At 38.1% G+C, this 26,057-nt stretch overlaps 1 protein-coding gene across 2 annotated transcripts in view; it reads left to right on the forward strand.

Annotated features, from left to right (window-relative positions):
- Positions 1–780: 780 nt before the first annotated feature.
- Positions 781–26,057, forward strand: part of ITGB6 (integrin subunit beta 6) — a 73,131-nt gene continuing 47,854 nt past the window's right edge. The window contains exons 1-7 of one of the 2 annotated variants that reach the window (XM_008687016.1): positions 781–841; positions 1,585–1,664; positions 4,658–4,866; positions 5,487–5,729; positions 17,912–18,077; positions 19,296–19,457; positions 22,635–22,730. In XM_008687016.1, the coding sequence (XP_008685238.1) occupies positions 781–841; positions 1,585–1,664; positions 4,658–4,866; positions 5,487–5,729; positions 17,912–18,077; positions 19,296–19,457; positions 22,635–22,730 (1,017 nt within the window). Of the gene's footprint in view, positions 842–1,584; positions 1,665–4,657; positions 4,867–5,482; positions 5,730–17,911; positions 18,078–19,295; positions 19,458–22,634; positions 22,731–26,057 lie in introns of both variants that reach the window. The other variant, XM_008687015.1, reaches the window with a different exon arrangement.

Here is a 26,057-nt window from a genome sequence, read left to right on the forward strand (position 1 = left end):
TGTTGTGAAATTGTATAATCTGGCTCTTATTTCATTTTCATACATTATGTTTATTTCCAATATCACTTTTTAATTAAGAATTCTATACTCATGGAAAAATATCTTTCATCCAGTTTGAAAAACAAAGGACAGTGTTTTGCTTTCCCTAGCCTGCCTTCTATTTTAATTGTAAAACGATTTTTATTTTTCAGAGTTCCTTTCAATTTTCTGCAAAGCATTTAACAATGGAATACAAAAATCTCAGGTATCTTCCTTTAGCTCATTTTTAAAACCTTCCTTTCAGATAACTTACATGTTTGTGTTTTATTTATCACCTTTACTGTTGCTACTAAATTAAAATTATTCTAGGAACAACTTTAGATTATATTTCCATTGCTCTTTTGACATTTTATTGATCAATATTTCACTAAAGATATTAACTTTCTCTAGGATGCAGAAAGACTAAGAGAACTCCCACAAAAATTTCTACTGAATGAATTTCCCCACCTTCTTGGTGATTGTACACCTGCCTTCCTTATAAGGAGAACAAGGAAGTAAATCATGTTGAAGTTGCTTTTAAACACAGCTTTCCTTCTTTACCTGTCCAGGTAGCCTGTTTTCATTTCAGTCTTAATGAAAACTTTTAAATTTACATCTCAAGTTTCTTTCCAAAGCAGTGTAAGTAGTATTTAACATTTTAACACCTCAAGAAAGAAGGACTTTAACGATGTTCAGCTTTGGTCTTATAATGCTGAAGGTAATTCATTTTTTAATCTGTCTGCACAGCGAGAACTGAAACGAATGGGGACTGAACTGCTTTGCCTGTTCTTTCTATTTCTAGGAAGGACTGATCACGTACAAGGTAAGACCTAAGCTCTCCGATATATTGCTTTCGTGGTATGCTTGACAAACCTGTCATTTGGTTCAGAAACTAGATCTGAAGTCATTTTTTATTTGATTTGTTCGATCGCTCGTTTGCCATTGAACGAACGCTTTAACAAATTGCAGGCAGAGGCAGGGCTGTTCCCACAGCAAATGCTCTAGGCTTCAGGTAAATAAATACAAAGGTTGCATGGGCATCTTAATGAGGAGAATTAAACAGCTTTACTACACAATAGGGCTCCTTAATACCTTCGTGACAACCATCTTGGTAACTTTTCTGGCAATTCTATTGACAAGGGCTTCCACTTAAAAGGAATAATCTCGAGAAAGAAGAACTTACTTTAAAAATTAAAAAATCATGCGTTTAAGAGACTCATTTTTTACTGGTTGCAAATAATTTTCAAAAATTAAGGTGGGTGATAGTGAATGAGGATAATAAACATAATGAATGGTCCTAAGTTTGTGAATGTTGAGATATTTGTATATTTTAAGGAAAAAAAAAAGGTCACTTTTGGCTAAAAAGACATACCTATTCTCAATGTGACAGACATAAAATAAGAACTTTTTAACGAGTTGCTAATGTTTTAAGGACTGATCTTTGGAGGCTAACACCAACTTTGATGTTGCTTCGTTCAAGTACTTTAAGAACTAGTCTTCTTTCTCGTAAATGGAAACGACTGCGCGTGTGCTGAATCCCTTGTGTCTTGCTGGGTTTAAACACAGGCGGCTGTGCCATGGGAGGTGCAGAGACCTGTGAAGACTGCTTACTCATTGGACCTCAGTGTGCCTGGTGCTCTCAGGAGGTAAACAAACAACCTCAGCATGTTGGTAAAACTGCAGTTACGGGTTCCATGGCTTCCGCTGTGATCGTTCTCCTAGCGTCCTGCTTCCCGTGGGGAATAGGAGTGGGACAAGGCAGGAAAGGAAAATAGAAGCATCAGTAGGTCGCAGTGTCAATCCTGTGATTACTTCCAAAAACAGCCTGCGGAGGTAGCGAAGGTCAAATCATTGTGAAAAATACCTAACTCGGGTTCCTTTATTCAACCTGATTCCTCCTCTTATTTTAAAGTCATTTCTCACTGGTTACGTGTCAAATGCCGAGGCTCTGAGTAATCAGAGATCATGGAGATATTTTCTAAAGTCAAATATACATTTGACTTCACTGTCATAATTGCATTCCATCTGGGAACCAGGATCCATTGGGAACCAGTGTTAGGTTCTAAGAGACGTCTTCTAGGTTTGGGTCAAATTTTACTGCTCAGACAGTACCCGGTTCTTTTAAAAATTAAGCTTTCATGAGCTTGGTGACTGTACCACACAGATGACAAAGCCCGAAACAGACATTCCTTATCTGATCAAACTGAAAAGTATGTGAAAGTAATATAAGGGGTGGGGGCACATGTAACAGGGAATCCCAAGTCACTGCCTCCTGTGACCCCTATAGAACAGTCTGTAAATGATTCCTGGTAAGAAAGAGCCGCCTTAACTCTTTCTGGATTCAAAACAATTCTCTGCCGAATCCCTTAAAGAGTATCTGAGCACAAATGAAAGCATACAAATGCCAAGTTCAGCAAGAACTGAGTAGCAGGCTCAAAGGGGAACGAGCCTGGGTGCCTGGCTCAGGAGGAGGTGATAACTATTAATACTCAAATTCCACATTGAATGTGTACCAGGGAGGAAGGCCTCACAGACACAGAGCACAACCCTAGCTTGCTCCCCCCCTACTGCCTTGACTGATGGGCCATACATAAAAGTGCAAAAGAATTATGCTTTTTTTGAGCTCATGTATCAAAAGTAGTTTTGAGAATATACCAAGAGGGAAAAACCCACATATTTTTTTTTTTGTTGACTCCGTGAAGAAGACAGTATTAGATTCATGCCAGAGACAAAAAGCAACAAATCAGTCTAACTATATGCATACCTGTAGAACTTTTATTTCACTGCATTCTTTTTAGCATTCATTTAAGAGAGCTTCTTAAGTTACTACTGACAGCTTTACCATGGATGATAGCTGTTAGCCAAATCACTGTCAATTTTTTTTTAAGATTTTATTTATTTATTTGAGAGAGAGAAAGAGAGAGAGCACACATGCACAAGTTGGGGGGAGGGGTGGAGGAAGAGGGAGAAACAGACTCTCTGCTGAGCGGGGAGCCCACCACGGGGCCCGCCGCGGGGCTCAATCCAGACCCTGGGATCATTACCTGAGCCCAACGCAGACACTTAACCGACTGAGTCACCCAGGTGTCCCACAAATTACCATCAATTTTTAAGGCCAGATTATTCTAAATGCACTCTAACAGTAGAAGTAGTAGAGGAAACTGAAGCAAAAAGTACATTAGGCCTCCGTTTAGAGCAGATTGAAAAAATAGGTTTTACGGTTAACACCACCTCTGATGCGTTGGCCAACACTGTGGTTAGAGGCGGTAGCAGTAACACTGTGCTAAGAAGCATCCCGAGGCCTTATCAAGACACTGTTTGCCTTGGATAGATCAGGGGAAGTTACAGTGTTCGTTATGCTTAGTCTAAGGCCTCAGATATGCACAGGTCTGACTAAAAGAAATAATGAGTTATATCGTAAAAAATCAATTTCAGGGGAGCCTTCACGGCTCATCTGTCAAGTATCCGACTCTTGATTTCAACTCAGGTCATGATCTTATGGTCATGGGACTGAGCCCCACGTTGGGCTTCACGCTCGGCGAGGAGTCTGCATGAGATTCTCTCTCTTCCCCTCCCTTTCTGCCCATTCCCCTACTCGTGCTCTCTCTCTGAAATAAATAAATGAATCTTTTAAAAATCAATTTCAGAAGAAATGTACATTTTCTAGTTGGTGAAATAGCTAGAGTGGCTTAGATTTGTAAGAGATGAGGAAAAACAATATGAGTGTTGGTTCGCTTCTTTCCAAGCATGACAGTCAATGAGCCTCAAGCTTGACTTTGCCTGGAGCTACAATAGCTCTGGAGCCGCCTTGACCATCAGGTAAGATGGGTCAATGGTGCAAGGTTATAATGGCCAGATCTCTGCCTGGAAATATTCATCTCACTGTCTCCTATTACCAAGTGGATCAGAAGGGTCCTGGGAAACTCCTGAGTCCTACACAAAAAAAGCAGTCTTTTATACCATATTCTCTTTTCTTTCCTTCTCCACCTCCAAATCTTGGAGAAAAGTTCTAAAAGACCTTGAACTGGAACACTTTCGGACACTGAGTTTAAAGTCCCCAAGACGATGACTTTAGTGAGGTAAAGCTGCTATAGAAGTGTAATGATGCATCCACGAATTAAACCAGAACAGAGAGCTAGATGGCGAGATGTCATAATCTTTTGCCCTTTCAGACCTCACAGGATAGGCTCTCTTTGCCACCAGATTTGGTAATAGACACACTGAGAGCTAAGACAGTCCAGGAGCCTACAGGTCAACCCAAACAGATAAATTCATGGGATATTAACTCTAGAACCCAACTGTTTCAAGAATCTGGCCATGGCACAGAAGAAGCTTTAAAGAAGTGAATATTAAAAACAAAATAGCAATACCAACAAATAAAAGACTGTTAGGTGAATTCAACTGGATATACTTAAAAGGAGGATCCAATTTTACTCAGAATTTTACTGGCAGAATTCTCTGGTTATTCTGCTAAAACTTAATTTTAGACCTACAATTAACATCAGGCACATGGGAATATGATAAACTGAGTATGGCAAGATACCTAACTACCAAAACAAGCAAAAAAAATTTTTTTGTCTTATAAACAAATGGAGATTTGTCTTCTTTTTCTCTTTGTCTTTTTTTTTTTTTTTTTTAGAATTTTACCCATCCATCTGGAGTTGGAGAAAGGTGTGATACCCCAGCAACTCTTTTAGCTAAAGGATGTCAACTAACTTTCATCGAAAACCCTGTCTCCCAAGTAGAAATACATACAAATAAGCCTCTCAGTGTAGGCAGACAGAAAAATAGTTCTGACATTGTTCAGATTGCGCCTCAAAAGTTGACTCTTAAATTGAGACCAGGTATGTTATGATTTACACGAGCATTGGCTCATGTAAATAAATCTCATGCCACACACGGTAATACCATTAGTAAGCTAACATATCTTATACCATCTTACATATCATTGATTATTATGACTCAGATTTCCCATTCTTAAGGAAGTAGAGAATCGCTGGCTTAATACACTTTTCTTCATTCACATCGGTCACTTATACTCCAAATGCGTTACTAAAATAAGCTTATCTAATAGTAAGCATTTGAATTACTCAGATGTTGTTAAGGCTTACCTCACATTTCTTTAAGCGTTGTAATGTAGCTTTAAACCCCTCTTTATTTTCTTCTCTTTTGCTAAAACCACATACAAAAAATTCAGCTTATCTTCCATCTAAATGGATGCTAGCTCTCCCAAGGAGATATAAAATATCCTAAATTTTACCTCCTTCGGTAGCTCTAAACGCCCTGCTGAAAGATTTTCATGGGCTCATTCACTTGTAAACTTTACCAGAGAGTTTATGAAATCCTAAGTATCTTAAGTAAGTTCTCACTGAAATGAAATAGCCAGGTGGTCCAGTAATTGGCCACTCACGAAGAAGTCTCGATGTATTTTTATGGATTTGCTTTTCTTGTGGGGGCTTTGCAGGCAGTGAACAGACTCTGCAAGTGCAAGTCCGCCAGACGGAGGATTACCCGGTGGACTTGTATTACCTCATGGACCTCTCAGCCTCCATGGATGATGACCTCAACACAATCAAGGAGCTGGGCTCCCTGCTTTCCAAGGAGATGTCTAAATTAACCAGCAACTTTAGACTGGGCTTCGGCTCTTTTGTGGAAAAACCTGTCTCCCCTTTTGTGAAAACAACAGCAGAAGAAATCGCCAACCCTTGCAGGTAAGTAAATGATTCTCTGGCATCTTTGAACACTGATTTCCTGTAGAGAGAGCCCCGCTCTGAGCTGCACTTGGCAGGAGCTTGCTAACTCCCTGACATTTCCCTCCTGCCAGGCTGGATATCAGCAGCTCTCTCAGTTGCCTGGGCTCCTTGGAACCAAGTTGACTGCATCTTAATACCTGGTTCTAGTCTTGGGTTCTTGCAGCATCCTCACATCTGTCTTCCTGTGCAGCATCTTTTTCAGGATGTGGCAACTTTGGCTTTATGTTTTATAGACTAGGGAAGCAAGTCTTTCACTATAGGTTCCGATGGCCTGTCTCCAGCCACAGCCCCTTAGAGACCTTCTAGGACTAATGACCACAGCTTTCTGAGGCTGTTGGACAGTAACTTGCACTTTCTCAGAGTATCTTTCTCCTCTTCAATGACTTCTGCCAAAATTTCGTGCAGCTCCTTCTGACATACTTTGGGAAATGTGGATTTCTCTTACTGCTTGGAGAAGGACTTTGCAGCCTTCACCACTCTCCAATTCAGTAGGAAATTAAGCCTTATGGACCCCATTATAATCTGTTATTATCAGCTATTAAAACCGTTTATTATCCAGGTGATGGCCAAGGGCAAGTTGCTTTGTGATGGCTTACCTTTATAGTCAATGACATGTTCAGAATCAAATTATTCGATATCTTTCTATTAAAAAGAGCTACTGTTTGCTCTAGGCCAGACTCTGTGCTGAAGGTTTCACATACATGACCTCATTCAGTCTTCATAATAAGAACAGTGCAAAGCAGGTTTTATCATACCTATACTCAGAGGAAGTAATAGAGGCTCTGCAAGGTTAGTACTTTTCCCAAGGCCGCATGACTAATCAGTAATCTGTACCAAATCTGGGTTGGTCCCAAACCAAGCCCCTTACTACTATGAATCTAGTATATATGCAATGACTTTCCAAAAAATATATTGACTTTTAATACTTGTATACAACCAAGGCATCAATCTCTAAAAGACAAGCACCTTTATAATAACATTTAAAAACATTTCAATGTGGTTCCTAACTAGAATCTGACACAGTCAAAATAATTTGACCATGAAAGGAATTCATCACTGATTGTAACTGTTAGGGAACTGTGTTTGGTTCCAATCATCAGAGATAGTGGCTTAAAAAGAGAGAGATGTTGTTTTCTTTTCTTTCTCACATGAAGGGCGTCTAGAGAAAGGCAATTTGGGGCTGGCATGTCAGCTGGGATCTGGGTTTTTCTGCTTTCTCCTCTGTCATATTGGCTCTTGGATTTTATCTTCAAAGCCCAAGGAGTTTTCTAGGATGCTACTCATCACTTCTTCATTCCAGGCAGGAAAGAAAGAGGAAAAGAGGGGCGGATCAATAAAGGGCACTGTCTTTCTCCCCACCTTTTATTTTGAGGTATAATTGACATGTACCAAGATGCACACATCAGAAATGCTCAGTTCGATGAGTTCTGACAATTGAATATACCAACGTAATTACCACCTAAAATGTGATGTAGAACATTTCCATCACCTCAGACAGTTTCTTAGTGCCCTCTTATAGTCAGTTCCACTCCCTCATAGGTAACCACTTTCTGGTTTCCATAATTTAGATGGGTTTTTGTCTATTTTTGGATTTCATATAAATGAGATAATATAGTATATATCTTTTATTTCTGGTTTCTTTTGTTCAACATAATGTTTCTGAGAATCATCCATAATTTTGTATTTATCAGCAGTTTGTTCCTTTTTGTTTTAAGTAATAGTCCACCGTATGTATTTACTATACTTCATTTATTCATTCTTTCGTTGATGGACATTTGAGTTGCTTCTCACTTTTGGGCTATCATGAAAAATGCTGCTATGGTCAATCACTTGCCTATAAATTTTTGTGTATATGTATGTTTTTGTTTCTCTCGGGTAGGTATATAGAATTGGAATTACTGAATTGTGTAATAAGTGTCACATTAATTTTTAAAAGAACTATCAATTTGTTTTCCAAAGTAGATGTGATGCATCATTTCACATTTCCATCAGCAATGTGTGAGGGTTCCAATCATTCCAAATTCTTGATAACACCTAGTATGGTCAGTCTTTCTAATTTTAGTCTTTCTGATAGCTGTGTATCTTATTGTGGCTTTAATTTGCATTTCCCTTGTAACAAAAGGTGTTGAGCATCTTTTCATCTATTTTTCTCCCATTCCCATATCTTATTTTGTGAAGTATCTTTTCAAGCTTTTTGCTCGTTCTTAAAAATTAGATTTTCTTCTTAATATTGTGTCATATGAATTCTTTGTATATCCTGGATAAAAGTTCTTTGCCAAATACATGCTTTCTAAATATTTCTTCCCAGTTTGTGGGTTCTGTTTTTATTTTTCTAGTAATGCCTTTGGTCAAGGAAAAGTTTCTAATTTTGTTGGAGTCCAATTTGTCAATTTTTAATTTTATGGTTAGTGTATTTTTTGTCCTAAAAAGTCTTTGCCTAACCAAATATCCCAAATATTCTTCCTATTTTTCTTCTAGAAACTTTATGGTTCAAGCTCTTGCATTTAGGTCTATGACCTCAAATTAGTTTTTATATTTGGAATGAGGAAAAGGCTTAGATTTGTCTTTTGTTTCCATGCAAATAGCCAATTGCTCCAGCACTACTTGTTAAGCAAGATTTTCCTTTCCACATTGAATTACCTTTATGCCTTTGTTAATAAGCAATTGAGTGCATATGTATGAGGGTAATTCTGGACACTTCATTCTGTTCCACTGATCCGTTGAATAGACCCCTGTAACCACCAATGCCTTACCATCTTTCTTACTGCAACTTTATAAAAAGTCTTGAAATCAGGAGTATAAATCCTCCAACTTTGTTCCTTTTTTGTTTTGCTATTCTAGATCCTTTGCATTTCTATGGAAATTTTAGAATCAGATTCTTGATTTCTTCAAAAAACATGCTGAGATTTTGATTTGAATTGTATTGAAATCATAAGTCAATTTAGTGATAATGGACATCTTAAAAATTATGGATAATGGACATCTTCAAAAAACATGCCGAGATTTTGATTTGCATTGTATTGAAATCACAGGTCAATTTAGGGATAATGGACATCTTAAAAATACTGAATGTTCCAATCATTGCATATGACATATATTTCCATTCATTTAGATCTTGTCTTCTTTCTGTCAGTAATGGTTTGTCATTTTCAGGGTAGATATCCTACATGCCCTTTGTTTGATTTATTCCTAGGCTTTTTAAAAAATGTTATTGTTAACGGTGTTTTCTACTTGTTTGTTGAAAACATATAGAAATGCAATTGATTTTGCAGACTCACATTGTATTCTGCAAACTTGATAAATTTTCTTACTAGTTCTAGTTTAATTTTTTATACATTCCTTAGAATTTTCTCTGTACTTGATCATGTCATTTATGAGTAACAACTTCTTCCTCTTCCAATATGTATATCGTTTTGTTCTTTTTCTTGCCTTATTGCACTGATTAGGGTCATTTTAAATAGAAGTGGAGAGAGATGTCATTTATGTTGCTTGTGATTTTAGAAGGAAATCTTCAACATTTCACCATTGATTATGTTATTAGCTAGTGGTTTTTTGGATTCCTTTGATCAGATCAAGGAAGTTCCCTTCTATTCCTTGTTGGGTAAAATTTTTTAAAATCATTAATGGATGTTGAATTTTATTTCCTCGATTTAAGGAGTTTTGCCAGAAATTTTCCCCACCTCCTTATACTTGCATCTTATTGGCAGGACTTTGTTGCATGGCCACTGCTAGTTGCAAAGGAAGTATATTGTTACCCCCACATAAAGCCAGGATTCTGTTAGTAGGGAAGAAAAAAAAGAATGGATCTTTCTAGCAGTTCCAACAACACTGAACAAACAGATTTCTAGAGAACAGATTTATGCTGTATAATAAATAGTAAGATACGATTACTGTTATCAGTTGTTTGATTCGCTTGTAAAGTGAAATAAACTTGGTTCTAACAGCCTCCTAAATGTTTAATATAAAAGTGTTTCTAATGCTCTGGCCTTTTTTTTTAAATCAGAGAATATTGTACCTGTTTAAAATCTGTATTATTTAGATCTTTGGTATGTTAGATGTCTTTCTCCTGCAATAAGCTTTAGTAGAGAGTCTAGCAGTGTAGTTTCATTTAGGATTACAAAATGCTACCTCTGTCTCAGAGGGCTTGTTTAAAATCATTCTTTCTGTCACAGGCCAGATAAAATGTAGTAATATGAAATACAATAATGACAATGAGAAACAAAGAGTAAGGAATGTTGCCAGAGAAAACAATTAAAATTAACAAATAAATGGTTCAGCTAAGCGGGCAGCCCATCATCTAACAATAAGACCCTGACTTTAATCAGGTTCCTAGAAAATAGAAAGCAGTTTGGCTTTTCATAGTTCTGATTGCATTTCATTCATGCATTCATTTATTCATTCATTCATTAGACAAAAATTTACTGTGCTCCAACTCTGCACCAAGCATTGTACTAGGCATGGGGATATCTGGAAGAGAAAGATTTGTATCCAGTCCTCAAAAAGCTGAAATTCTTTGGGGAGCAGGTACTCAGTACAGCACGGTGATTTAAGAGCATGGGCTTTGCAGTCAGCCCTGGATTTGGTTCTGACTCATCTACTCACTTATAACATCATGTTAGGTGAAGAATTTCACCCTCAAAGCTTTAGTTTGGAATAACCACACTGATCATACAGCGTGGTCCTAAGGATTGGGTGAGATAATGAAGCATTTGGTCCTGGGCTTGTCAGTGAAGCCCTCCATAAATGGTAGTTACTACCAACACCAATACAGTGAAGTTAGGGGGAGACCAGACCACTGCATAAGGTGTGGTGAATGGGGTCCCAAAGGAGGATCACACATTTGATCTCTTGAAAGGTCAATATTTTCCCATTTTCTAAAGGTGTTTCCTTTATTCTTATTGGCAAAATTCACCATTAGTTAAAATTATAAATAACGAGCTCTTTCCTGTAACATTATATTTTTTCCTTGCCCATCACATTCTTAATTCTTCCACTTTCCCTGTCCAGATACCACCTCCCAGACATATACACACCAAGAACTCAAATACCAAACATAAAAGTCAATCCTTTGATCAATCCAAACCTTATAATTATAGAATAAAATGATCTTTAGTAGGAAGGCAAGGAGAGGTAAGAGGAAAGAGTNNTGTGGAGTTTTTCAGACCTGGGTTTAAATCATAACCTTGGACAAACAACTTACTCTCTTTGAGTTTGATATCTTCACCTATAAATGTGGATAATAATATTCACATCCTAGGGTAATCGTGACAATTAAGCTTAGACTACAACAAAAAAGTATTAATTTTCTTCCTCTCATCAACTCTTGGTATCTCTAGTTATTTTAAAATAGCGTCTCAAACTTCTAGATGTCAGGACTTTCTTACACTTTTAAAAATTAAGACCCCCAAAGAGCTTTAGATTATGTGGGTTATATCTATCAATATTTAGCATATTAGAAAATAAAACAGAAAAAATTTTAAATAATTACTTATTGGTTTGTTTAATAATAGCAATAAAAACACACTGCACATTACTATAAAAGCACATCTTTTTACAAATAATTATATTTTTCATAACAAAACAAAAATTAGCAAGAAGAGTGGCACTGTTTTACATTTTTACAAATCTCTTAAAATATCTGGTTTAATAAATATCTGGTTTAAGACAACTGGATTCTCATATCTTCTTCTGCATTTAATCTGTTGCAATATTTTGTTTTGGTTGAACTCCATGAAGAAAGACCTCACATAGATATATAATTGGAAAAAAGAAAAGCATTTGATATAAAAGAAAAGACATTTTGGCAATGTCTGTGGACATTCTTCTTTGATACTAAGTTCAAATTAGACAAGAGGTAAAAGTTAGTTTCAAGAGGCATCTGAAACAATTTCAATGAACTTTTCATAAAGCCATTGGCCTGACTTGCACTATTTTTTAAAGAGATTTTGTTGGGGCGCCTGGGTGGCACAGCGGTTAAGCATCTGCCTTCGGCTCAGCGTGTGATCCCGGCGTTATGGGATCGAGCCCCACATCAGGCTCCTCCGCTATGAGCCTGCTTCTTCCTCTCCCACTCCCCTTGCTTGTGTTCCCTCTCTCGCTGGCTGTCTCTATCTCTGTCAAATAAATAAATAAAATCTTTTTTAAAAAAAGATTTTGTTAATTTGTTTATTTGAGAGAGAGCTTGCAGGTGGCGGGAGGGGAAGAAGGAGAGGGAGAAGCAGAGAATCCCAGCACACTGTGTTGCTCAAGGAACCTGGTGCAGGGCCAGTTCCCACAGCCCATGAGATCATACATGAGCCAAAATGAAGAGTCGGAAGCTTAACTGACTGAGTCACCCAGGTGCTCCTGTCTTGCACTCTGAATGGCTCTTTTACTTATGTATGTGATTTTGTAATATAATGCTTTGGCCACTTGGAAAATATTGTTTCAGTGAATTATGTAGATCTTCCAAGTTTCATGACATAGTATAAAGAAAGTCTCATTTGTTAATATCACCATAAATCTCATCAGATAAATCTTGAAGTACTGAGAAGCTATTAATCTCATGGGTACAGATTAATGTTTTCCAAAACTTTGATTTTCTAGTTACCTCAAATTTTATCATTGGCCCCAAATACTGACAGTTGTCTTCCTTGAACTTGCAGGCTTTCCTCATGTTTAAGAGCAGGTCTGCTAAGTGCCCATGTTGGAATAATAGTCTGGGTTTAAGCATTCATTCAGGTAAAAACGTTCTATAAAAAAAGGGCCGGTTCAGCTCAAATAATTGCAAACATTTTTTTCACTATAAACATTGTACTTTGGTATGCTGCAGAAATGCTATATGTGCACTTTCCATGTAATTACACAGAAATCTTTTTTTAATTATTTAATTACTTATTTATTTTTAAGTATGCTCCATGCCCAAGATAGGGCTCAAACTTGTGACCCCAAGATCAAGAGTCACATGCTTTACCAACTGAGCCAGCCAGGTGCCCCAGAAATATATATATATATATTTTTTTTGTAAGATATTATTTATTTATTTGAGAGAGAGAGTGCGCACACATAAGCAGGGGGAAGGGCAGAGGAAGAAGCAGACTCCCCACTGAGCAGGGAGCCCCACGTGGGGCTTGATCACAGGACCCTGAGATCATGACCTGAGCTGAAGACAGCGGCTTAACCCACTGAGTCACTCAGGTGCCCCAGAAATATGTATTTTTTAAAAACATGTATTCAAGGGTATAGACTTAATAAAATTAATAACTTTTACTGCTTTATCAAGGATAGTCAAATGAAACTAGCAATTTTATTATGATGCCAGGAAAAATCATAAGGACTACTAGCTGGTTTCAAGCCACTACTTTGATCCGTGTGAAGGCACCAGCAGTTTTCCTCACCATTGCTTTTGCAGCATCAGTGCAAATGTCAACACAGTGAAAATGACAAATAACATCTTTTATTATTATTAGAAAATAGTTTGACCTGAAAGCCTCTCTGAAAATGTCTGAGAGACCTTTGTGGGTCTGTGCACCACACTTTTAAAACCTCTGTTTTAATCTAATTTCAATGCTTTTTGGAGTAGCTTTCTTTCTTTATCTCCCTTGGATGTAGAGTCACTAAAAAATTTTATTTCACCATGTAAGAATGCTGAAGTGGTTTACATTTTTAAAGAAGTTTTCCTTAGGCTGTTATCTAAGACACAGTGACAAGAATATATTCTCTCCATTTCTATATTTGCAGATAGGCTGTAATGTGCATTTAAAAATATTTAATAGCACAAAGGTCAAATTTCCTTCCTCTATCAAACACTGTGAGAGATTTCTTTTTTAACATTATTCCATATGTGCTATGTTTTGTTTCAGGTTTTGTTTGTTTTTTAATATGACACCAACAGTGAGGGATTCATCGTAATTTTGCAAAAGAAGAAACAGAACCATGAAATGCTTAGACTTCTTCTATGCACACACACATAAATATATATGAGTATACAGAATAGTTTCTTATTGCAAAGGTAATAGAAGCCCATGTGGGAATGCAGACAAAAAGAGGAAAAGGGAAATTATTTCTAATCCCACTCAAAAAAGATGGTGTTAGCCATTTGGCATGTATCACTGTAATCTTAATTTATGTATATTTATTTAAAAATCTAACCAAAAATATAAATAGCATTTTTGTATACTGTGTTTCATAATTATTCTGCATTTTAAATGCAAATCTATTGTTATCTAGGGACTCAAAATCAAATTATTTGGTGATGAGTACATACTTCCTTCAATTGCTATGCTAGAAAAGTAACAGCCAAATATGAGCCCCTATTAGAGGAAGGACTTCGACCAAAACAGGGAGAGTCTACACTCAAAATTTCCTGGCATGACCCAAGTCTGACATTCTGCTTTGCTTTAGTTACATGGGTCTCACAGCACAGGGGCCTATTTATTGAATTAAACTAACATTTCATTCCACTTTCCAAAAGCACAGAGTTCTAGTAGGATCTACCTAGCAATTCTAACCAACAAACATGTAAATTTCTTACAAAAAGATAGGAATGCTAGTTCTTTGGTTTCAGAAGATGCTCAGTTTCCAAGAGCAGTTAGATTACAGGGACAACAGTACACGTCAGATAGTTACATGCTTTTTATCTCATGTAACCTTCACAAGAACTTTGTGAAGTCGATAGTATTATCAGTCTCATTTTACAGATGAGGATCTGAGGCCCAGCAGTGGTAAGTAGCTTGCCCAAGAATAGATAACTGTTCAGTCTTTTTGTTCTAAATTGAATGCATTTTTTTCCAACACACAACTACTTAAAATGCTATTGGGGCAATTAGAACAAATGCTAAATCATTGCCATTTAATAGGTAACAATTTGAAAAGAAAATTAAACCTCTTCCTCTTTAAAAAATGTCTCATATTTGAAGGTTGAAAAACACTTGACTGCATAAAAAGTTTTAAGGTATATATCCCAAAACAGCATAAACAAAATTAAAAGACAAACCACAAAGACAAAAGGTTAATATTTTTAAGAGAAAAGGTTCTTAAAATTAAGATAGGAAATAAAAAATATTCCAATAAGAAAATGAGCAAAGGATGGAAGCTGGTAATTGGCCAAAAAAGAAATACAAACTGTCAATAAATATGTACAAATGCACAGTCTTAGTAGCAATAAAATGGAAATTAAAAATTAAATTAAGATGTCATTTTTAACTAATCATCTGATATATTTTTATTTTATTTTGTTTTTTTCATGATGTAATTGATACAAACTTTTTGGAAAGGAGTTTGCTAATATGGATTGAAAAGTAACCCAGCAATTACCCTTGAAAGAATCAATTCTAAGCAGAGATATAATAGAGTCCGAAAGGTGTATGCAGAAGGATCACTACATTATTTAATTACAGAAAGATTTATGAAATAAATTTTTAGTAATAGATTATCAAACTGTGATATATCTTGTAACTATTAAAATTTAGATTTTTATTTTCTTCTTTACACTTTTATATTAACTCAAATTTTCTTCAGTGAACATGTATTATTCCTTTAATCAGGAAAAAAAACATATGATTCTAGATGTCATTGGCCAAATCCCTTTCTGTCCTCAAGTCTGTGCTAGACTCTGTGTAAAAGTGATTTATGTAAAAAATGACAGTAATGTTTAGTAAGCACTTACCTGAAGAGCTCATTGTGCTGTGTGCCTTGCATATTTAATCTCATTCAGGCTTTACAACAATCCTACTAAATAGATACTATCTGTGGTCAGCACTTCAGAGCTTCAGTGAAAGCTAATGCAAGATAATAAAAGAGAATAAGACTGCCTTTTGAGAATTAAAGTTAAAAATAATGAGTCAGAAGGGAAATACAAGAAGTTCCCCAGAAGCTATAGGCTGGCTCCTGGGCCCCCCAGACCAGGTGTCTTGACAGAGCTGAAAGAATGAACAGACGTAGGCTTACTCATCATAGGTTAGGGGAATGCCAAGAAAGAGCAGACCCAGAGGCAAGTATGGGCCACATGCATCCAAGAGCCTTAGCCCAGGCTCTTCCAGAGTTTCCAGTCCTGTTGGCTACCAGGGCTTCCCAAATTTTTGTTAACTAAAAAAACCAACTACAGGTGAGGGAGGAGCCAGATATGACCAAGAGCATCCATTCTGGAGATAGCTTTCTTGGGACATCTCAGAGAGCTGCGGTCCTCCAACTCCCCTTGTTCTGAAGCCTGAGGACATTTTGGATTATGACCTACTTTCCATGAAAGTCTACTGACAGGAAGAAAATAGCTACCTTTGCAGACACCAGCATTTCGGTCCCAGCAGAGCTCCACTTCCCAGTGTGAACTAATCCGGAGTCATTCTGATTGTATAGTAGATTCTCATCATTCGTGGGAGTCTTGCTCTATAAAGTCTCCTCAAACACTGACTTAGCCAATGCTAAAACTACTGCTCTAAGGGGAAACACAGAATTAGGCTCATGTGAGCCTCTGGCCATTTTTTTTTTCCAATTGATCAATACGTAACTTTATTTTCTGTGTCTTTCTGTTTAAAAACAACTGAATATATATTATTGATTCATTAGCATTGTACTCACAGCCAACAACACTATATAAGTCACACCAGAACAAAGCTTATCTAACACACATATTTTCTCTGTAAGGCCCATAACAGCCTTCCCGCACTTACAAACACTAGACAACACTTCAACACTACACTTGAGGGCCATTCTAAGCAGCAAAATGTGCCCAAAAAAAGCACAAAAATGAAAAAAAAAATTGGCACCAAATAGACCACAAAAGGGACACTTGCTTACAGTTGGAGAGCTGAAGCGAGAACACAGAGCCTTGTTTCACCTCCGCTGGGAACCTGCGAACCAGGCGACTCAAATTTTTTGCCACTCTGTGTGTGTACATGAATGATTCAGAAAATACTGAAGGTATTGATTGGGGGGTTAGAAATAAACTTTAGTGAGTAGGTGAATTTGCAGATATGGAATCTGAATACTGAAGACGGTCTACCTCAGGCAAATGAACTTGGTGGACAGGAGCCTCACTCTGAAAGATGCTCCAGCTCTTCGTGTGCTCGCAAGACAGGCCCTGAACCTCGAAAGCTGCTCTTACAAGAGTCAACCAGCTCTCTCCAGGCGGCATAGCACAACCCCACTGGGGCCACCCTTTGGTGTCTCTGTACTTCTATACAACTGTTTTTCAAACATTAGAATGCATAAGGAAGATTTGAATGCATCAGGGAGCCCATCCCTCACATTTCTCACTTAGTAAGTCTGGAAGAGTATCCCAGATTTTGCATTTATAACAAGTTCCCATGTGATGTTCGTGCGGCTCGTCCAAGGACTGCACTTAAGAACCTCTGCTCTGTACCATTTTCTCCGTTTTACAAATGAACACCTGAAGCTCAGAAGGATTGAGCAACTTGTCCAAACTCTCATCCACGACTACTAACTGGCTTTCAGAATAAGATGTGGCTGAATTCATGATCAGCTTTTTCTGTTCAACTGCAATATCTTTGGGGCAGATCTCATCCTAACATTTCTCCCATGTGGCAATTGTTTTAAGAGATAGTTTTATTCCTACCCACGTCCACAACAGTCTGTTCAGCCATAGTCGAGTTGAGCTCCAGAACCAAGAGCCCTGCTGTGATTTTGGGGCCCTTGGCAGTCAGGGCTGGGAGTACAGGAAGGAGCAGAGAAGAAAGAAGATGGGTATCTCTCTCAATCTTGCTACAAGGTGACTCATACTTGATAACAGCTTAAGCTATCAGAATACAAAGGAATTGTTGTCATCACAGAAACTTAATGGTAGATTTTGGTTGAGAAGCACTAGAAGGTAGTGATTACACACACACACACACACACACACACACACACACACACACACACACACACAGAGGAGTGGGGAGTCCGACCTGATTATCTGTTATCTGAGCTTGAGCCAAAGTAAAAAGCACAGTAAGCACTCAGTAGTAGCTAATACGGTCAATTTGGAAGGGGTAAGTGGGAAATGCTGAAACAAGCTTAACGGGGAGACGGAGAACGAAGTTCCAGAGTCAGGCTCTTAAGGAAAATCCACCTTCACTTAAGATGAAGTTGCTAGGCTACTAGGTCCATTACTTGTGTGTGGTATCACATTTCATTAAGAACATTTTCACATCTTACCTTTGCAGTAGTATTCCATACTTCTGCTTACCTACATTTGGATTCAAGCACATTTTGCCATTGACGAATGATGCTGAAAGATTCAATGAAATTGTGAAGAATCAGAAAATTTCTGCTAATATTGACACACCAGAAGGTGGATTTGATGCAATTATGCAAGCTGCTGTGTGTAAGGTATGCTGAGGGATAACACAAATTGAGTCTCTTATTAGCAAATCTACTTTGAAAAGCTTAGCTAACTTTATCTTTCCTTTAATTGCCATATTTTTACATTTCTTAAAACATAAAATTTCCAAAAATTTGTAATTTAGTCATGTTGAAACAGACACTTTTTTATGTCTGATATTCAAATAATCTAATAACATTAGAGTAGTGCTGGGAAAAATTGATTAATTTTCAAAGATCAAGATTAGATTATTTTTGAATTAACCATGGTAAAAATAAAAACCACAGGCAGAAATTAACGAAAAAAGTAAAAATGTCTTGAGTCAGTGTAAACTTCTACATAAGAATAGATATTTATTGTTTTGAAACAACAAAATCGGTATCAGAAGCTACATTGTCCCTACAACAATGCAGGAACACCACTCCTCCTTGATAATCAGACAGGTATCAAAGGGAATGACTGCCCTGTCTTCAGATGACAGCTCTTCCTGGAAAATACCAGGAAACAGACAGTGCTGAAAGTCCTGGACGGTTGGGGTGGTGGGGGGGCGAGGTATTAGGGAAAGAAGAAAAAGGATAAAGTGGGATGGCCCTGCCAGGATGACTTTTTGTCCCACTAGTTCCTGAACTAATATCAACTAAAGGGGAGAGCTCTGCTAAGAAACAGACAACAGATCATCTTAAAAAGCCATATGCTGGGGATCATACTTTGATAACCATTTCCTATCTTTGTATTACATTTATAATTTTTGGATGGTATCAGTAGAAAGAGAAAAATGTGCCTAATTTTGGGTGACATTTTAATAAAACAGGCATCCTTTAAGTCCATTGTGTATTGCATTCTTACTAGCTTTTCTTCAGCTTGGATTTGGGATAATCTATGACCTCCCTCATTCCCTCTCCTCATTTTTCTGGTAAATTGAAAGTTGGACAGTAAAAATAATTAACTATACAAAAATCAAGATCAACTGGATAGTGATTATAGTGGAACTATTTTTTCTGAAACATAAATCATCAGAAAGTGTTATCCAAGAAAAAGCAACTGCCATACAATTTCATGTTTTAAATACATTAATAATCATCAACTCACAATAGATGAAAAAGGCCAAAACAGATAGATCTGCAATATAGTTTTTGTAATCTGAATGTGTCCAGTCATAATTGATCCACTCTCAATAAATGCCTGCCTCTATCCCACATGACCCAAATGTTTCTTTCTCACTGTAGGAAAAGATTGGCTGGCGGAATGATTCCCTCCATCTCCTGGTCTTTGTGAGTGATGCCGATTCTCATTTTGGAATGGATAGCAAACTGGCAGGCATTGTCATTCCTAACGATGGTCTCTGTCACTTGGACAGCAAGAATGAGTACTCCATGTCAACTGTCTTGGTGTGTAACCTGCGCTCTACACTGTTTCCAGGGCTGCAAGTAGGCAAATGAAGCAACAATCACTGCAATACACAACATAACCCACATTTTTTTTGGTGAAAACAGTACACATTTTCTGCTTTGAGACGAACAAATTGCCCTTAGAGCTTCCCATAGGAACACAGGTGGGTGGTGGGGATATGGTGAGAAGTTTGGGTCTACTATGGCTTGAATGATCCCAGAACCTCCCTGATTTCTCACAAAGCCCAAGGTCAGTAAAAAGCAGTGCCATCGGCTCATTCTGTTCTCAATGACAGCCCCAGAAAGGGGAGCTGAGGCCAAAACAACAATCACCTAGGAGTTTCTGTGAATGATACGTCCCAGAGTCATGGCCCTAAATAACATCATGCTTTTATGCACCATGGTGCTCCATGGGGAACGGCTGTCAAGTACTGCTTGGCTGGTGTTTATTCACATTTGGCTTATTTTTGTCATTTAAAACATCATCTTAAAAATGCTGGTAACATTCAAAGGGTGGGAAAAAAGCTCTTGACTTGTGTAAAATAACGTAAAATTTTCAGAGCTCTCTGACGTACATGATCGCATTTGATACTCCTCAGGACCCTAGGTATCTGTTTTCCTTGACTTGTGTAAAATAACATAAAATTTTCAGAGCTCTTTGACATACATGATCGCATTTGATACTCCTCAGGACCCTAGGTATCTGTTTTCCTTGAATGGATCACGAGGCTGCCATGCTTGTGCACATGTTGTTCCCTCTGTCTGGAATGCCCTTCCCTCCGAGGCTGCTGAGAGACTCTCGATTATCCTTTAAAATCCAACTCAATCATGACTGCTCCCAGAGAGGCCTATTTGCCCTTTACTGAGCCCCAAAGTGATCATCCCTCCCCTCGCTCTAGTACATAGATCTCTTCTTACCCATCGCTATGTGGAAATGTGTTTGCTTATGTTCGTCTGTCTTTCTCTAATATGCATTCCTTGGGACCAGGACTGGTGTATTACCTCTATTTCCTGCCAGCACAGTGTCCAGAACACAGTGGGAGCTGACTATGTATGAAATAAAATTGAATTATGAAGCAGCACCCTGGAAAGGTCATATTATCTCCATTTAACACTTGGGGAAATATGGCACAGAGAATTCAAGTGACTTTATAAAATAACAATGCTATAGGAATGTATATAAGAGAGAGAAGGAGAGAGAGAGAGAGAGAGAGAAAGAGAGAGAGAAGAGAACCCAGAATACTAATATCAGATTGGAAAAACTATTCTCTAAAGAAAGAATTCAGCGAGATAACACATGTGTATGTGTGTGTGTGTGTGTGTGTGTGTGTGTGTGTGTATATATGATGCTAATTGGTTTTTTTTAAAAACTAATGATTCACAAATCACCTGCTACCATTCCTTGACTTAAATTGCTAAACTTCAACCATGAGTGTTTTCCCCTAAATTCTGATCAATATTAGTCCTCAAAATTTTATCACATAAGTTGCCTTTCCATATTACAATATCCATGAGAATAGCCACATTTCCTTTGAGTGCCAAGAAATTGTGAGACATAGATCTCTTTCTTATTACTTTTTCTTGTAACTATTCAAATGCTCCATTAATAGACGTCTTGGAAAAAGCAGGATCATAGAAGCAAACATTACTTGTGTTCAATTCATTGTTGCCCAGTAAGTTGCTGCAAATGCACAGAAGTCATGGGTTATCTCCATGCCTACAGCATAGTTCCCCAGGTCCTTTGAGTAATTCCTATGCACGCAACACTGGGCTTGGCTTCTGGGGCCACAAAATAATAGGACATGGTCCCTGTCTTTGAGGAACACACACACAATATAATTGCGTGAATTGAGCCAACTGATCTACGTCAAATAGAAAACGACATTTGTCCACCTACGAAGGGCTTCATGGTGTGATCCTTGCTACACACCCACAACAGCTGAAAATGCAAGAACGTGTCGTTAGGAGGGGCCAGCGTTGGGGGAATTCAGGCTTAAAGGTCAATGATTGTTGGTGTTTGGGCAGTTGAAAAAGAAGGGAACACTAAATATGTCAGCCTCTGGAAAATTTATATTACCTGGATTCTACTTACTGTTTATTAATAAAAATCCAAATTGGATGGCAAGCACATATTACACAGCCAGATATGCAGCTGGTTCATCTACCTGAATATTTTAGGCGAAACTGTACTTTTCCCTCAACTTGAATCTGGGGCCTAATGAAGCTCTTAGGCAGAATTATTCCCAGCATGCTGAGAATATGTGAACATGTTAGTGTCCAGGAAAGCATACTTATCAGCGTTCCTCCACTTTGGCTGACTTCGCGACCAACATATTCTTAGTTTCATTGTTTGCAGGCTACTCTTTCATTGAGTTTCCTCTTTGTACATTATCCACATTTGGAGTCTTACAACAGCCAAATGTGCTGTACCTTTTTTAACTTTAGAAAGTAATCAAATTTGACAATTTATACCTTCTTTAGTTTTTAAAGAACTCATATCACTTGGGAATTAATGTGTCAATGAGAAAAAGGTACAATGTGTTTTCAGCTGTCCTGTAAATATATTGCAGGATCCCATAAAACTGATCACTGACATCAAAAAGTCAGTAAGACCAAACCCGAAACTGGCGCAGGAGTGTCACAGATCAGATGGACACAGGAACTGTAGTGTATCATTCCTCAGCAGGCTGCCCTTTCCTCGGCCCTCAGCCCTCAGCCCGCCTCATCCAATTCCAGTAGGAGTTTCTGAGCTACCTGAGTCCCCTCAGTCACGTCTGTCATCATCTATCTGCTCCTCCCCTGACTCTAACAAACATTCTCTACAGCTTGAGCCTGCTGCCAAGTGGCACTTAGAAGAACTGTGTCTCTACCCTTGAAAATATGACACACTATAAGTCTTTAAATAAATTCCAAGTGCTCTCCTTAGAAGTGACAGACCACAATGCACCACATTGCTGGGCACTGACTCTTAGGAATTAATTGGATTTACAAGATTTAGGCAACAATTATTAAACCAATTAAGTGACTAATGTTAACTGTGATTTTTTTTTAACTTAGAACCAAAGCAAAATGCCAATGATATGTTTGATATCTTTGATATCTTTGAAAGAAGTATTCCTCTCTTTATTTTACATACTCGTGTTAAGATGATACTTAAATTCTTTATGTCAATTTTAGGAATATCCAACAATTGGACAACTCATTGATAAACTGGTGCAAAATAACGTGCTATTAATCTTTGCCGTAACCCAAGAACAAGTTCATCTATATGAGGTAAGTAAACACCATTTGGGGAATTCCTTCAAGGAGATTACTTGACATGAAACTTTAACATGAACTCTGAGGGTTTAATGCATGGAATGCCATTAGAAAATCGTGAACACATGACAAATATACTGGACACTTGGTAGAGTGGATTCGGTTACTATCTGCAATTTAAATTACAAGCCCAGGGCTGCGATGGAGAGTGGGGGACAGATATGGTAGGGCAAGGAAGAAAGAACTTGAGAATGACATGGTAAGTTGTAAGAGCACGAATGAATGGAGGAGCACCTGTCTAACAGAAATCAGTCTGTCTTCCCTTGAACTGTTCCATCTGACGAGGAGGGGGTTAACAGAGAATAGGAGCGGAATTGACTTGAAACTTTCAGACGCCTACAAATCAGATGCATAGAAAATACATTAGTAGAGGGGCGCCTGGGTGGCACAGCGGTTAAGCGTCTGCCTTCGGCTCAGGGCGTGATCCCGGCGTTATGGGATCGAGCCCCACATCAGGCTCCTCCGCTGTGAGCCTGCTTCTTCCTCTCCCACTCCCCCTGCTTGTGTTCCCTCTCTCGCTGGCTGTCTATCTCTGTCGAATAAATAAATAAAATCTTCAAAAAAAAAAAAAAAGAAAAGAAAATACATAAGTAGAGACACAATTTCAACCATTGAGAAGTAAGAAGTTGAAAGGAAAAACTTGTTAAATTGGTCCAAAATATATTTTCTCCCTCCTACTAGCTGGATTTGCAGTTCAAGTTTTTGGATAGAAACACCAGATGCAGAAAGGGAACTGTTTTATTAGATGCACTAATGTTCATAAACCACTGCCTAAACTGTAAAATGCACAGGCAAATACAAAAGGTTTCTGTGGTTGTATTCCAGCCTATGAAAACAGTAGGTCAAATACCATGAATCAAGGTAGTAGCAAATGCTTTATTCCTAAAGGGTGGTTTCACAGAGAAGTAAGGAATCTCCAGCCTGGCCCTGAGAAAATGTAGAGAAAATAGGTGTACATTAAATTGTCTATGCCTTCTATGCAGAAGCTTCAAATACTCCTAAATTCAGAGTCTGACCTTCCTTTGAAAGGACCCCTTAACTCTCTTGGTGACTTTACAGGGCTCAGGAAACTCAGATTATTTCACAGAAGGCTTTGATTAAATGCCACTCACTGCTAAGGACAGTACAGCCCATGAACTTGCATTGGGTTCTGTAGAAAGGATCCAGGAGGAGATCCTATCTTGCATTTTTAATGAGAGCAGGGTATTGTACTCCAGGTGAGTTTGCCTTCTGCTGAAAACCAAAAAAGTCCTTTGCAATCAAGCTGCATACTCAAGTCCTTTGTTCTACTCAGAGACCATGTGGGTTCACCTGATCTGGGCATTTTTTTAAGGCTCTTTAGTATGTGATACTTGTTTCCAGTGGTTTTAAGTAGTCGAGTTGCATTAAGATTAAAAAAAAAATATACCCCAATTACAATAGTGCACCTCTTCTGCCTTTGATCCTTAAGGCTAGAGTGGAAGGACCTTGGGGGTCACAACACCTCCTCCACAGCCAGTTCCTGTTTAGAAGTGGGAGGAGGGTTGTACAGAACTTTTCTTAAAAGGGGAGTCTGGGAAATAGGATTGGTGATCGAGAACAGAGTCGTCCGTAACTCACTTCGGTATAGTCTCTAAGACTCACAACTCCTTTACACACCTCCTCAAAACTGCTACTAAAAAGACAGAACATGAAAAATAACCACGTGGCAAAACAGAATCTGTCAGATTTAAGTTCCTTAGAAGCCGACGGTTCCCCGGTTCCCCGTTGCAAAGGAAATGATCATTTCCAAGGAAAACACCAGATTAGAGCCTGCCTCTAATGTAACAGCAGGACATTTATTTTGCCTGCCTACTAATCTCATTATGAGGCAAATTTATGTTTTGTCATGATCTGTGGTCTTTACCATCCAGGCTCCACTAAATTCAAAGGGACATTGTCAGGGAGCCACGCAGCAGACCAGGGCAGCAGCCCACTCTATGACTCTGATGCTTTCTTTCATCATTTCATCTCTATTTTGATGGACTCATCATTCCATCTGCTTTTGTGGGGGCAGGCGGGGGCAGTCGGGTCTAAAAATAATGACAGCGACATTGCACTTCCCTGAAGGTTTCATACAGCATGAAAATGCCGATCTCTTGTTTTACTGGTAATGAAAACTGAAAATAAACCAATAATGGCTTGCCTTGCCCTTCCATTTAAATCTCTTAGAAGGAGACCTCTGTGAGCAGGAGTCCCATGCAAGCTGATGTTTGGATAGCTGTGATAGAAGGAACATGACTACTAAGAATCCCTGAAAAATGAAACCAGTGATAGGATAAATAAAGCAACTAAGTGGGTGGGTCTATGGAAATTCCAGAAGGCAATGTGCTTGCCCCAGGTCTGTGTTAAGCATAGTTATGTGCACACACTCCAGGCAGGGGATGGCTCAGATTCAATGGCGGCCCCTCTTGCAGCAAATATGATTTATGTTGTCCATTCATGGAATGCAGGAAAAATTTGGTTTGGGTTGTGGGGTTTTTTTGGGGTTTTTTTTTTTGTAACTTTGGTAAGATGCTCTGGACTGTCCAGATATGTAGTGTTGCTGTACTTTGTGGTAACAAAGAAGAACAGACAATGGAAAGGAAAAAAGTAAGCAGCTTTGCAGTCAGTTCAATACGACAGCAGTGTGCACCCCAGACTCCAGCAAACAGATGATTTTGAACAAACTTATTATTATGAATAGATGCCTGTTTGTCCAATTACAGGGTTCAAAAGATAATGATAGATAATAGACCGAGCAGTAGGTAGCATATTACATTCTAGTGCTAAACACCATTTTGAATCAGGATTCAATTACCCAAGCTTAAAAAAAAAAAATTTATCTCCTCTGTTGTTTTCAAATGTTTACTGTTAATTTACATTAAGATAGTATCAGGCTACTAAAGCCTGACTGTCTAATTTGACTAGTCTTTTCTTCCTAGTGAGATATTGAGATAAAAAACAAATTAGCATTCTTAACTACATTGTCAAATCATATTATTTATCACCTGGGATTAGTTGCAAGACTTTGAAATATTCTAATCTTTCAAAATGTCTACATCTGGCTGGAAAAGATGAGTTTTGTGAAGTTGATTAACGATAATTATTATATAACCTAGTATTTACAATGTAATGTTGAAACATTAGAAAGTAAACTAGACATTGGTAATGGACACTGCCAGTTTAGTTGCTAACATTTATGACTGCTAATTGATGTCCCTGTGGTTATTAGGACAGAGTGATGTATCTAAAGCACAGGGACAGGGGACCCGTGCTGGTTTT

This window comes from Ursus maritimus, unplaced genomic scaffold (assembly GCF_017311325.1).
Source record: "Ursus maritimus isolate PB19 unplaced genomic scaffold, ASM1731132v1 scaffold_1, whole genome shotgun sequence".
In the NCBI taxonomy this organism is placed as follows: Eukaryota; Metazoa; Chordata; class Mammalia; order Carnivora; family Ursidae; genus Ursus; species Ursus maritimus.